General features: G+C 33.0%; 1 protein-coding gene across 8 annotated transcripts; it reads left to right on the top strand.

Annotated features, from left to right (window-relative positions):
* Positions 1-224: 224 nt before the first annotated feature.
* Positions 225-15,142, top strand: LOC148281861 (protein I'm not dead yet-like). Of its 8 annotated transcripts, none has more exons than XM_088226025.1 (14): positions 225-425; positions 1,561-1,826; positions 2,548-2,662; positions 3,078-3,175; positions 4,064-4,131; positions 5,905-5,965; positions 6,051-6,173; positions 7,261-7,375; positions 10,456-10,544; positions 10,812-10,909; positions 11,363-11,455; positions 11,884-12,077; positions 13,292-13,429; positions 14,967-15,142. In XM_088226025.1, the coding sequence occupies exons 1-14, from the start codon at positions 294-296 to the stop codon at positions 14,967-14,969; spliced, it is 1,593 nt and encodes a 530-aa protein (XP_088082151.1). In that variant the 5' UTR covers positions 225-293; the 3' UTR covers positions 14,970-15,142. The 8 variants fall into 8 exon arrangements, 5 of the variants coding, with proteins under 5 accessions (XP_088082151.1, XP_088082150.1, XP_088082153.1 ...); XM_088226024.1 differs by having other exon boundaries at positions 14,933-15,142; XR_015822263.1 differs by lacking the exon at positions 10,812-10,909 and having other exon boundaries at positions 14,933-15,142.
* Positions 15,143-15,255: the final 113 nt, after the last annotated feature.

The raw sequence follows: 15,255 nt of genomic DNA, 5'->3' as shown, positions 1-15,255 counted from the left end.
AAATGCATTACGTATTCCTAATTTAAAATTAACATATCTCAAAAACTTATTCTGAACTCTATTTAAATACAAAGTACCTACACGAGATAATAGTGTTGTCTACGGCCGCGAGAGCGTTTGGAATATCACCTCTAGTGAAAGGGTTAATTAAATCAAGTGCTTTTTTTTACAAAGATATTTATGAATTTCTTCACATTTTGACAGTTGACTTTCTTTTGGTATGTGAGTGTCAAGTTGAAAGGTAAAATTTTAGGCAAAAAATAACATTGAAAATTCATTTTAGTAATTATAACATGCAAGAACAAAATGATGATGTTACCTTTTTATACAGACTGTACCTTTTTATTACTTTATATTGGAGAAGTATTGTAGCGTTTATTGCTTTTTTAATTTATATTCCTCACATTTGCTTTGATGACACAAATGTAAGTGTAAATATCTGCTACATATTAATCACAGAAGTATAACAAATAGACATGTTATTCTCTCACCGACCGCATCTAATATTTAGCTAACATTTTGTTCGGCAATTAGAAATAAAGAGATAGTAAATCACATGCAAACATTTCCGTGATTAAAAATACATTTTCTCAGTTCATTTTTGTGTAAGTCGTTATCCAATGTTTTAAAAATAATTGTGAAAAATGGACTTAAAAACATGAATGATTATCTCGTCATAATTTTCCTATCCGCACCTAGTGGTGCATAGGGCAGCGGTTTCCATTTTTTTCACTATGGTACCCTAATTAAACCCCGTCTTGACAATAAAAATTAGTAAATTGACGAAAATGTTATTTTTAATGCGTATTTATTGCATGGCGAATAAGATACAGCACTTGGTTGTGTAGCGCGAGCGTAGCGGCGATGATGGGTTGAAGTGACTGCACTTGAACTACATGCTGGAACAGAGCAACTGCGTTAAGCTGAGTCTTCGGACTGGCTGAGCTGGACTTGTTGTGCTGACTGCGCCCTGTCGTCTCTTTATAGGCCACGTTCCTTCGTTGTTCGTTTCTCCTCGGTAGGCACGATGCTAATGTACTGCAGGACGATGTTTCGTCTTTCTGTGTAATACTGTTAGAGTTGCATAAATTGTTGTATTGGATTCTATAGAAAACGATGACTTGCTTCATCGGCCGTCGCACTATAATTTCAGGTAAAATTATTTAGCACGTATGTGTCATCGATCATGGACTCTGAACCACATAAGGTGATCAGTCTTACGCTTCAGGTCCCAGTCCAGGAACATTGAAATATTGCAATGTGGAACCACCTTTAAAACCAATATTTCACGTCCACCCCTTCAGGAATCGAACTCAGGACTTCGAAGAGCGGTAGACTAACGCGCCAACCACTGCGCAACAAAGTGGACTCATTTCCACACGATTTTCTTTTTCGGGGTTTTTACCTGAGAGCAGCCATCGAGTTGATAACACTCGTTCTGGATTCAGGTTCCATTACTTAGAGATAAAGAATAATAAAATATCAATATGAGAATTGAAACACAGACCTCTTGCTATTTTTATGTGTAAATTATTTATATAGTTGAATGAATATTTTTAGGCCTCAAAATGCGTCTACTGTATTTTATTAATGATGGTTTTGTGGATTGTTGAAGCTTTGCCCCACGCAATAACATCTCTGCTACCGTTTATTATGTTCCCAATCTGTGGTATAATGAGTTCCAAAGAGGTGGCATACAGCTTCATGAAATGTGCAAGTCTGACGTTTCTAGGCTGTGTCATGATCACCATCGCAGTTATGGAAACTAATCTGCTAAGCAGGATAACCCTGATAATTATTTCTGCGTGGGGATATTCTCATAAGAGGTCAGAGTATTTCTAGAGCTTTCGCCACCATTTGTTTGTTCTTTATTTATTTTTTTGTTTACCCCCGACAAACATTAGAGTTAGCATAAAATTATATATATTAAATAAAGGTTCGTAGCTCAAGTATTCATCAAGTATAGAATCTATACACGGTTTTCAAAGCCATACCATGAAACTTCAGAGGAAGATTTTTTATGATGTACTTTTAAAAATGTCATAATTAATTTTTTTGAAAAGCAGGACGCGGACTACGGACGGACTCCGCGGACGCGGACACGGCGTAAATTTGGTACCAAATTTACCGAAATCAAATGGAAATATGTTTTTTTAAAGGTTGATCATAGATTAGACTGTTTGGGCAAAATATCCATCCAGGGCAAAATTGGACGGTTTCGCGGTAACATTAGTTTGACAGCTGTCATTTTAATCAAGCTTTTTTTTAAGGACTATAGTATATGCAAAGCCAGATAAGAATGCCTACGCTCGCATAGAGGCCGCGGTGTAAAAGCATTGCCAGCGTATGCATTCTTATCTGGTGACGACTCTACATACTATATTTTTTTTTTAAGTATATCAATACTAAAAATATTTCAAACTAATTTTGAATTTTGTCATCTCTAGTATTCTACATTCGAGTACGCTAAATGCAAGAAGATCTATCCGAAGAGCTTTAATTTGTACGAAAAAATGAGTGGAAGAATCAATTATGTATTTTTTTTAGCCTTTGTCTTGGTTTTGGTGTCACATCAATGATTCTTACCATGTTTATACCGAACCCTATGGTCATTATGATAATGTTGCCAATAATTAAAGATTTTCTTGTTATTTTACACACGGTAAGTTGAAAAGTATTTAATATGCTTTAATTATTATGTTTGTTCAAATGTTGGAAGTCAGTCGAGAAAATTAAAATTTTGCTGCGACCTTTTTAATGTTCCATCTATCATCTTCAAATCTAATGATCAAACTCAAGAGTCTTTATATGAGAATCGCTGTACCAAAGTTTAATCTGAATTTGAAATGGAGTATTTTGCCGGTTGAAAGGTTATTATATTCTAGTCATATAAAACTATTAAGTAATTTTTTAATAGAAACTACCTTTAAAAATGATTGTTTTTATCTAATGCTTGTTTTTTTTTAATTGCGCGATTTTTAAAACACATTATTTTAAAAATGACAGAATTGTATGACTTCCTCATTTTTCGTGCGTTTTACTTGACTTAAGAAATGGTCTTCATTGGTTTTTTACAGGAAGGCATTTCTGAGATATACGAGCCATCTTCCATTGCAAAAGTTAGAGATATTATTGAGACTCAAGACGAAGAAAATGATGAAATGGATTCCCAGGAGTAAATTCTCATTTTCTTTTACTCTTAAATATAATTGAGTTATTCAAAAAAGACTTTATTTTTAGAGAATATGGGAGTCTGGGTATTTACATGTGTGACCTGATATTGTGTAAGTGATCAGTTAATAACAAATTGATATAGGAAGAAACCGGTTATAGGCCTATCAAACTTAGTGGACTTATCCTTCCCTTACTGTGCTAAATACTTCCTTGCGTTGCGGTGCTGTGTAATGACTACACATGCAAAAAATGAGAGATTTTCCATCGGAAAAATGGAAAATTCATAAGCAATTGTTTAAATTATTTAAAGTTGAAGTTAAAAGTGATAATATTTTTAATCTGATTGCTAAAACCTTGAGAAGAAAACATTAGCTCTTGCTGGCGGTCGCAGCGCGGGCGAAGAACCACCCCTAGCGAAATCCGGAGAGCTACTACCGACCGGCGTCTGTCAAAAGTACTGACAACTTTGATGTTCGCGCGTGTGATGCGTGAATCGTCTTTCTCGCTCCCGAATATACATGAAGTATCAAAAGTAGGACGCAAAGAGTGTGTGAGACAATTATATAATCGGTACTCTTTTACTTAGTACTAGGCGATGTGAGACACATTGGTAAACTTTATATTGTATTGGTGATTTATCTCCGATTTTGGATAAAATGCTTTTTCTGTTCCTTATAAGTATTAATTATTTAATAAAAATATTTTTTCACCGATACGTAAATGTATAACGGAGGAATACCGAAAATCTTAACCCATAATTTATTATATTTATAGAAATATTAAAGTTATTAGATGCAATGTGTACTAGCTACACATCACCGGGAAGTTAATGATTGAAATATTAATAATACTTATTCAATTAACTAAAACGAATATAATTGTTTCCCAGGTCATTCAGAGTTCCGAGCAATATTGCCATTTGTTACTATCTTACCGTTGCATACGCCTCATCAATCGGTAAATACTTACCATGCTCATATTCTATTTTATAATTTTTATTTTCTTTACTTATTATTTAGCCATAAAAAATTATATTCCTACTTACAGATTTAATGCACAAAATTTTCCGAATGAATTATTGCTATATACATTATCGTTGGTGGAAATTTGATAGAACAAAGAGTGAATCGTTAAAGAGAGAGTGAAGAAAGTTTAAAATAAATCTTGTTTAACAATATTTTGAGTTTGTCCAAATTTTTGTAGACAAGGACTGGATTCAACTCCCTGGGGAGCTGTTTATATTAACATATGTTTACATTAACATATAGGCAGAATGGTGAATGTTACACAGTGTGTAAAGTGGCCACTTAAACCAGCCATTGACAGGTCATAAGCCCTGTAGATGCCTAGACTTCTATATTACCTTTTCTTAAATGTTCTTCATCTCTGTTGTAATATTTTAATATAAACAGCTCCCCAGGGAGTTGAATCCAGTCCTTGTCTACAAAAATTTGGACAAACTCAAAATATTGTTGATAAATTACCTGGTCCATGAAGAAGTATAGAAATTGAAAAAATAACATTTTCAGGCGTTGCCTAGTATGTAGGTGAAATAATTCAATTAGATGAATCTCACCCGCATAAATAAAGGTTTCAGCTCTTTAACTTCACAAACATCAACAGATGAAAGAATTGAAGGAATATAGATGTTCAAATATAGGCAGAATGGTGAATGTTACATAGTGTGTAAAGTGGCCACTTAAACCAGCCATTGACAGGTCATAAGCCCTGTAAATGCCTAGACTTCTATATTACCTTTTCTTAAATGTTCTTCATCTCTGTTGTAATAAATCTTGTTTCTTAATTTAGTCAGTGTAGTATTTTTTTTTATTGGTTTAAATAGGGGTATAGATTTTAGCAGTCACTATTATCAAAATGTGATCTTTTGATTTATTTATTTAATTTATTTAGAATACAAACAGATTTACAGGTTAAATTAATATAAATAGGAACTATAAAAATAAAAGGTGCTCGCAAAGTTTTGCTTTTGACCTAATAAAGCTCACCCGAAATCAAGTGAGGGTTATCACCAGAGCCCTTGCGATATGTAAATGATGAGAACTGGAGAAGTAAGATAAAAATAAGAGAACGGTGAATCTAAGTTTTGTATGAATGATGTATAGGGAGCAATATGAGGGTTATCACTAGAGCCCACCAGGGCACTGCAGATTGAATAAACACCTTTCTAGAATGAACCTTTCCAAAACATCTAGGTGTAATGATGAGGAAACACCTATACACATTCTATGTGAATTTTATTTTATTTATTGGGGATATCAACAGTAATACATGTAACAAAAATACAACAAATAAAATATACAGAGAATAAAACCAATGACAGATATCCACAGAAATACATTAAATACACGTACAATACATACTAGTGTGTTTGTGTGAGTGTAAGTAAGTGAGAGGGTGGGTGTTATATTGGAATGAGGGTAGACATGTGTGTAAATATTGCACAAGTGTCAAGTGTCGAAAATATAATATACATATAAATGTGATGCTTTACATCATAAAAGGGGTCTCATTCTCGGGGGACCACTGGTCAAACCTGATGATGTTAAAGAGCTCGCCCCTTACCTAATAACCCGATACTTTACGAATCTGGGCTTGGAGGGGAAGATTTAGCGTAATGAGAGCTCTCGCCTTGTACATAGTTGCTCGGCTCTTTGTAGACCTGGGCTTGGAGGGGGGGTTTGTAATAAGTTGTTTTTCTTATTTTTTCAGGCAGCCTTGTCAATTTTATGGGAAGTCCGGGAGGGATGGCTTTTAAAGGATTGTTCGAAGAGTAATGGACAACCTAACTAAACAAATTTATCTTCTTATTATACTTGAGGCTATTCTATTATATTTATACTATTGATCATTTTCAGAACCTTTCCATTTGCACCGACCGTTGAATATCCGTATTTCCTGGCACATAACATATTTCCGATGATAATAATTGAAGCTCTTGTTTATGAGTTTTTTCTCATTTATTATTTTGGCCAATTCAGGTAATTATACTCAAATGGCAAAAAAAAACTAAGCGTGAAAAAATCCGCAAGTTCTTGAGGGGAGTTCCAGCTTAAATGCTATAAATTCAACTTTAAAATGAATTAGGGTATTAGAAGCAAACTTAGAAATCTCCAGTGAAGGAGTTACTGAGATATTTGCAAAAAAAGAATTGTTAGATTTGTAATTATGCTTCACCAACTCAATATAGAATGCTGAGTTTGCGGTGTCAAGTAGTATAATTGAAATCTGTTTTCGCAGAATTTAGAGACGGTTTTCAATTATGCTATTATTTTAGGTAGGTAGGTTTTCATGTACAGTTTATATTGGCATCAATAATTAATTGTACGTTTTTGGTGGAGATTTCTAAGTTTGCTTGAAGTTGTAGCGAGACGAATTGGATTGGATATCATTCAATGAGGACGTTTGAGGAAGCAACAATTAAAAACTAACGGCTCTTAGTTCCTATAACGAATTTATTTCAGTAAAACATTTTCGCAAAAAAAATAATTAAAAAAATAGGTTACGCAGTATTGCAGTTATTACCGACAATATTATATCGCACGTTAGCAATTTTGCAATTCAAGTGTAGTCATAATAATTGTATATTTTCATTTTTATTCGTAGTAATATTTAACTAGAATAGGTCAAGATCGATGTTCAATTATACTGATGAATTGCTAATTTCAACACGGAATACCCAGGATTTAATAATCTATTTGATCATTATGATTGGTCATGGCAAAACTGCGAATATTTCGCAAAGGACCTACCGTCAGATAATTTTTTGCAACTTTTTTAAACATGTACCGTGTGTTGATCTTTTTCTGAAACCTGGATATTTCATCCCAAAGCTGTTCTTTGGAACAACAGCGCAGGCTACCTCAAAACGGGACGTATGGTCGCGTAGAATTGTGGTTAAATATATTTTAATAAGTAGAATAGTCAAGGGCCGTATATCTGAAAATCGTGCTGTCTAGTTGTACCAAATTTCAATTATTAATAACAAGTCAAAAATTATTGCTATATAATATAATGTATAACAATTAAATGTACTTCAAAATTGAACATTTTAAAATGAAATTTCAGACCCAAAAGTACAGATGCCATCACTTCAGAAATGTTAGAACATGAAAAAATTGCTCTAAAAGAAGTTGTAGCAACAAGATACAAAAGTTTAGGCCCGGTTTCTTACCCAGAAATGGTAAATTTATATTAAATTAATCGATAATTTTACTTTTTACATTTAACAAAATTATTTCTTGACATATATTTTTTTTAATATCTCGATATAACAACTTGATCATATTTTGAGTGTATACAAATGTTTGATAACTGTAGATACCAAATCTGAACACAGACGAAGGAATCTTACACTGAGGGTAAAGTGATCACTTCTGCCAATGACGGGTTCAAAACGGGACTGGGTGGGTTTTTTCCGCACTAGACACCCAGCCTAGTGCGGAAAAAAATTGGGGATTTTAAATCAAAACAACATCTTTAATATCAATTTTAGTCCATTTTAGGGAGTCTTAAATCGATCAAATGAGGAAGTTCAGTGATAGTAAATAATTTTATTTTTAGGTATTGTATTACCAATGCTATGATTTTTAAAGTTTTTTTTTTTATCCCCACCGAAACATACATTAAATTACACCGCCCGCGACTAATAGGGTAGGAATATCGGATTTAATAGGTTAAATAGAGTAGGCTCTAAATAAATAAAATATTTTTTTAAAGATATAAACACTCCTATAATAAACCCTTATAATGAATATTTTCGTTTCGAAAATAAGGTCTTTCGAAAACGATCGTTTCGTAAGTTGGTAATAAATTTTGCCACAGAGTTTCACGAGTAATGCATTCATTTTAATGTTGGTTATGCCACAGTCCACAGATAGAAATATAAGGAAAGTTGTCTATGCATATTATCTTAAGCCCCCCCTTACCCACTCCACACACCAGTTCTAGGCACTGACAGATAAAAGTGAAAACAGATTACATCTTACATCTCGAATTTCTTTTATTATTTTATGGTTTTCTACATCTTCTAAATTAATTCAATTCACCATGAAAATTATAAATCACAACTCGTAGCGTTTGATAAGTGACAGGACGCCGTAAATGTAAACAAACGACACATAGAAAAAGGAAGCTATCTACAATATCTGATCGGATATATAGGATCTGGACTTTTTTGGTTTAAGTTTACAAGGATTTAAACGAGCACTAAATAAATAGTCCAGATCTTGTCTCGATGTCCCTTATGTTTGTCAATGCTTCTTTCTTTTTTCTTTAAATGTTTTAAACTACTCTTTTATTGTAATATTTAAACCTTATAAATTGTATACATGGACTATGTCCGTTAATAAATAAATAAATAAATATTCTATAAAATCCATAGACATTGATGAAAAGAAATCCGATGACGTCACAAAACATCCGAAGACGTCATTCTTGATGACATCGCGAATTGTTTGTCTTTGGCACCATTCAAATTACTAGAATTCAATCATTTTTATCTCCCTTATTTCTTAACAGATTTTAGTAAGAATAGTACTGATCGGCTTGCGATTTTTTAGATTAATTTGTTAGCTAATTAAAAAAATCCGTGATAATTGCCCATTGGAAATTGGATATTATAATTCTATGCATATTGCCATATTAAAAAAAAAACTAAATATTTTTTTAAAATACATTTAAAAAAAAACAAATGATTGCTTACTTCTGCGAGAGAGAAATCAGAAATGGGAAAGCCAGATCTCCGCATCACCCCCGCACACCGCGCCGCCCGCGCTCCCCTATCGACGGCTCCGAAATCCAAGCAACAAAACTGACGTAAACATTCCTGATTAGAACATTCTGTATGAGTTTACCACGATTTACACAACAAGTATTTCACTTGTCATCCACACTATTCAATTAATAACGACGCCACAGTGCAATCCGATTTACAAAAAAAAAATTACTGTGACAATATAAGCGCATAAGATTTTACTTTAATTCATATTCCACATCTATTTTAGATAAGTATTTATTTTATAACATATACTCGTATATATTTCACTTGTAACTTATTAAATAACGTATTATTAATTTGCCAGTAATCCTACACAATCGTTTCATTATGATTACGATTATCAGTTACACTTGACACCGATCAATTTCAACAAAATTCACTGGTGTGTTACCTTATAAGCTTTAACACGTAATGTGCTAAAAACATAATTTGATAGTTAAACTTAAAATGAAATAAACGAAAGAATCAAGATCTCAGATAAAATTTCCTTCCCGCCTTCAAAAAAACTAGTAACAATCACATATTTATTAGGTACTAATACTGTAACTAGCGTTGCCAATGCTAATTTTCCAAATTCCCCAAAAATCTAGATCAAATTACCCAAATGGAGAGAAAACAAAGTCTCGATTCCCCACCAATTTCCCACATAATTATCTCAAGAAAGAAAACACAGTTTTAATAAAACATGTGTAAAATAACCTGAAATAAAAACTGGCTAGAATCGTGAGTGTAGCGAGGGTCTACCATCGGTAACTTTGCCATTTATGCACATATAATATTACAATATTTTTTTATTCAAACAAAATAGACTTAGAGTCTAGGTAACTAATCATCCTCGATATTTCGAGGGGACGTTTGTGGGCTCTTAAGAAGAACTTAAACAAATTTTGTTCATAACCTACCTTTTAACAACCATTTATATTTTTTAGCACAAAACTGTTATTATTTTTTAGGATGATAAAACAAAACGCAAGCAGTCGTTTGTACTAGTACCTAATGTGCTCATTCGACTGTCATTGTTTTCATCTTCATAATACCAAACCCCACAAAATCCTCAATCGAGTTGAGATTCCCCGCACTTTGGGGAATTCCTCACAAATTGGCAGCCCTGAATGTAACAATACACACGAACTTGTCACATATTATTAGCAATTATTTCTTACAACGATCGCAAGATGGGGCTGGCGATGGCGTCGCGACTCTTTCGGCCGGGTAGAGGAATCCCCGTTTTAGAGGTCCCATCGATATTTTTTCGATATGCCAAATGCCAATATGTATTTTTGTTCATACCGACCATCACAGATTATATAGTACAAGAGCCAACCATCATGGTTTCGGATGTGACAGGGTTCAACAAATACCCTGTATAAGCGGTAGCGCGCGCGTTATTACTCTGAAGTCTCATATCATTACTTGTTGTTTTATATTAGCATATAATATTCGGTAAACTAATACTTTGAACTGCATAAGATCTGTTTTTGTAGGTAACTGGATTCATTCTTCTTTTAGAAGTTCTGTTCTTGGAATTTAGAAAGCCTTTTCATCATAGTGGATGGGCGGGATTATTTGACAGGTGAGTAACTTTTTTCTGCATATAAAACTATATGGAGGAGAGGAAGCACTGTTTGCTTCTCGAATATTTTGTATTTGTTGTAGGAATACTGTCTACACAGCTATTTTTATGATTTAAATAATCTCCAGCGCGTCCAAAACACCCACGATACAGCCCTTCTAATTTCTTAAAAAATTTTACATTTCAGATATAAAAAATAGTGAACAGAATTTTTAAATGCTAAGATTTATAAAATAGACTTGATTAAATAATATTGTTTCTTCCTAGACCCGTCCAGAATTCAACACCCGCAATGTTTCTTGTTATTCTATTGTTCATTATGCCGAAAAATCTTGACTTTCTGGATTATTTCAACCTTAAATTGAGTAAGAATCAATATTTAAATTATTATTCTTCTTGTAAGTTATTATTTTTACAGAGCACTGCGGATTGTACAAACACCTTGCTGGAATAAACTTTTTAGATGTAGGTTCTGTAGTGCAGATGAGGAAACACACCTATACACATTATATGTTAATGTGATGCTTTATATTATAAAAAAAGCCGCATCTTCAGTAGACCACTAGTTAAACCTTCGCTGTTCAATCTAATGATCTAATTTTTACCTCGCGTAAGAAAGCATTTTCTTTATCCAATTTCCCGTAGCATTGAACCTTCTCATTTGTGTATTACACGGCACAATATTCGTTGGGTCAAATCTTGCACAAGATCTTGTAGCATTTTCTCATCCATGTAATACTAGCATAATTTTATAGCATTGTTAATGTTGTGTTGTTTATATAATTTAATAAGTTGTTTTTTACTGTCCGAGTTTACAGGTAAATCATCTCTACCACAGACAAATAGTCCTGGACTTTTACAGTGGAGTACAATCCATGATCAATTGCCGTGGGGGTTTATTTATGTTTTGGGTAGGCACCTTATATTTTATAATCAATCCTGAAGTCGACATTAATTTGTTGATTGCAAAAAATATACTCTGTCGATTATTTATTTTTATATTATTTGTATTCAAATCATTATTTATTTATTTAGTTAACAAACAATGAAAAATAATACATGCAGAAATATTCTACTAAAAAAATACACTACCTATTTTTCATCAATTACATGTAAATTTGGGTGATGGGTTCGATTTGCGGTGTTTCGTAGACTCGTCCAGGCTGACATTGCAGCGGATTACGCGTTCCGAACCAAAGTAGGATTCGGGCCTGCCAACTTTACGGCTGTTAAATGAAAATAGAAATGTTTGCTTTAAGTATTATAAAATAAATTGTTTGTCTTCGAGTACCTATAGTGTTATTGGAATGAATAAATACTGAAATAATTATGATTAAAGGTGCCGGGTTTGCAATATGTGCTGCCATAAAGAAAACTAATGCCTCCATTATTATTCAGTCAATATTTTCATGGTGTGATAAGTTTCACGAATCAATCATTCTATTGTGTGTTATACTTCTAACCAAAGTGCTCTCGGAAGTTTGCCTCAACCTAATTAGTATCAACCTGTTGGTTCCCGTGTTTGCTGAAATTGTAAGTATCCATTTTAACTATCTATGAGCTGTTGTGATGCGATCTCTTTGAAACATTTATTTGCGTGAATTATTTTATCTGAGTACTAAGAAATGCATGTAAATACTTCAAGTTTTATACTTCTCCATGGACTTGGGTTAGTCAACGATATTTTGAATATAACCTCACGAAAATCAACAGGTAGAAGAATTAATAAATAAATAATAACTTGCACCCGATGATGGGTAATTCGGAATACCCGAAACTAGTTGTGTTCTAACAGTTGTTGTCGGCCTCGTGATATAATGGTCAGTGCGTTTGCCTACCATGAAAGAGGTCTCGGGTTCGATTCCTGACATGGTTAATATGAAATATTTTTTTAAAAGGTGTTGTCACATTAGAATATTTCATAGTCCCTGGACTGATCACCTTACCTTTATGTAACAAAATTGATCGAGATATGCTGCGATTGGTGTACCAATCCAGTACTCTATGCACCATTAGGTGCTTAAAGGGAATGATGAGTTGTGTTTTAACTAATATTAAACTCGTTTTTGGTATATTATGTACAAATTCTTTTATTTATATGCATATACTAAACATTATTACGCAAAGTAAATGTCCACACAATAAATAATATTCAAAGCAAAATACCTTGAAAAATATTTATTATCAATTGAAAAGTTGTTTTTAAAAAATATTACTACATTTACTGCGAATTTCACAAAAATGTAATCAAATGACATTCTAAAACAATGGTGTTAAGCATTGTGGCCAAAATGTGACCATTGCAGAGGAGACTACTGCTAGACATAACATAGATTTATGTTACTATTAATCACGTTTATTAAAATTTATGTTTATGTTATAATTTTATTTTTAATATTCTAGTAATGTGCAGGCTTCCACTTTCCATTATGTTGTACCCCAACTCAACACAGGGCTGTTGGCCTCACAGAGTTGGGGATACATTATTTATATTTTTGTAATATGTGTCTTAGTATGAATAAATAAATAAAATTTAAAAAATATTAAATACATCTTAGAAAATTTTCGGAAATCCAAACACAGGCACAATAGTAAGTTTACCAACGTATGACAAGACATAAATCATATAAATTCCCGATTTCTATATTCTATTCTCAAAAAGTTTATCATCTTTTTGAAATATCTACTCCCGATAGGGTTCAACTTAAACTGAAGGGTTTTTTATAATTTATCAAACCTTTTTTCAGGCCAGAAAAAGTCAAATAAACCCATTAAAAATAATGTTGGCGACATCTATGGGTGCAGCCATAACATTTCATTTTCCTATTGGCAATCCTGTAAACATGATAATGGCTTCCTATTCTAACATTCCTCCCCTAAAAATGGTAAATATATTTACACTGTAGAGTTAGCTATTGTCAAGTATAATTACACAATCTGTATGTTTCATTTATTGTATATATTTATTTGAATAACTATATATATTCGTTATATCTAGTTCTTATGTATAAATCAGCCAAAAATTATTATCGTTAAATAAAAAAAAATATTTATACATATTTCAAATCATATTAATTTAAGTTGAGGCAAGAATAAAAAAGTACCACTGTTGTGTGTATATATTCGTTTTAGAACCCACTTTAATCCCCATACATTTCTTTTTGCATTTTGTTACCCTATTCTTACAACATAGTTACCTATTATCAACTCCTCTAACATGTGCAGCAGGTTTGCATATGCTATTTCATTCTAAGGCTATACTGTTCTGACATTCCGTTAGCGGACTTTATAAGGCGGATTTCTAGCTCTAGAAGTCAGAGTAATTCTGGTCGTTTTCCACCATTTTGCTTACGTATCTTGATTCTCTCTGGTAGACACCTACTCAGGGCTCCCCCTAGCTTTACCAGCCTGCTTTTCTTGTTTGGAACTTTTTGTGTATTAGCTCTCACCCCATACGGCCATGTTATACTGATGTGCCTCTGCTTACCTAGTCGCTTACCTTATTTAGTCCAAATGAGTACTTTGGCCAGACATGTAATTTAACTACCCAGGTCCGAATAGACTGCTGGCCTTTAGGCCCTTTCACAAATTTCTGAATACGGTGTGAGACATCAGTTGCTAGGCAAAGAGAGCTTGGCTGTCTAAACACCATGTGTTTCTTCGCCCGGGCCAACCGGAACCATAAATCACCTCCGTGTCGTGAAACAATAACTCCTCCGCCTCTCAATCTGTAAATTTAATGCTTGTCAACCTGTGTAACGTACGATATTGTATTTGTATAATTTTATAGTGATTGTACTTGTTCTGGACGCGTAACAGAGAATAATAAAAATGCAAATATATAATCAAATAACTAGGTAGAATCCCCGGTATATGTACAGAACTGAGTGCTAGGCTTTCAATAAAGATAAGTATTCACTTTCGAGCCTGGCCTCAGTATCACCGCGTACGTTACAGTACTGTACGTTATGTATGGCCTATATAAATAAAAATATTTGAAATATTACCATACGTGTTATTACATCAATTTCTTGGTACTTTTTGTTTTAATAGACAAATAAATACATTGTGTTTTTAATATTGATGTTTTTTGTAAATAAATCTTGATAAAAATCCATAGTTGGTGATTTTTTTTATTTTTTTTTAAAATCTTTTTGTTATTTTGTTTTATTTGATTAATGCTTTTTTCCCCCAAATATTAATGATATGACAAGTTGATGTTTTTGGTAGGTATTTACTAATAAAAGTTATACTTTTACTTTTATTTATCGACCACCAAGCATTTTCTTCTTCTGAAAGAGAGCTTTTTTTAGCCAATTTAAAACAAAAGAGATTATTAAATACTTTATATCAAAATAAAATTATTATTAAAAAGAGTTTGTTTTCAGGCCATTGCTGGCATCGGACCGTCCATTATTGCAGTAATCGTTTGCTGGGTATCTCTACTTTGGTGGACTCCGTTTATCATTCCATCTACAAGTGTCTATCCTTTCTGGGCTAATAACACTTCAAATTTTAAGTCCATGCTTGGTCCCCAAAGTTAATACATGTTATTTGTTTAGATCTTTTGTCTTATTCAATAAAGCAGTTTACAGATATATTTTTTGTTTATTGCTACCTATCCCCATGTTCTTCTAATTATATTGCTGAATAATAACTGCCAACCACCTTGTGGTGCTGCGATTACGGAATTATTATTACGCATGAGATT

The sequence above is a fragment of the Micrasema longulum genome, unplaced genomic scaffold, assembly GCF_059751315.1.
Source record: "Micrasema longulum isolate JH-2025_06_02 unplaced genomic scaffold, ASM5975131v1 h1tg000403l, whole genome shotgun sequence".
NCBI classification, from domain to species: domain Eukaryota; kingdom Metazoa; phylum Arthropoda; class Insecta; order Trichoptera; family Brachycentridae; genus Micrasema; species Micrasema longulum.
The sequence above is the reverse complement of the archived record's forward strand: the minus strand, read 5'-3'. Positions and strand labels throughout refer to the sequence as shown.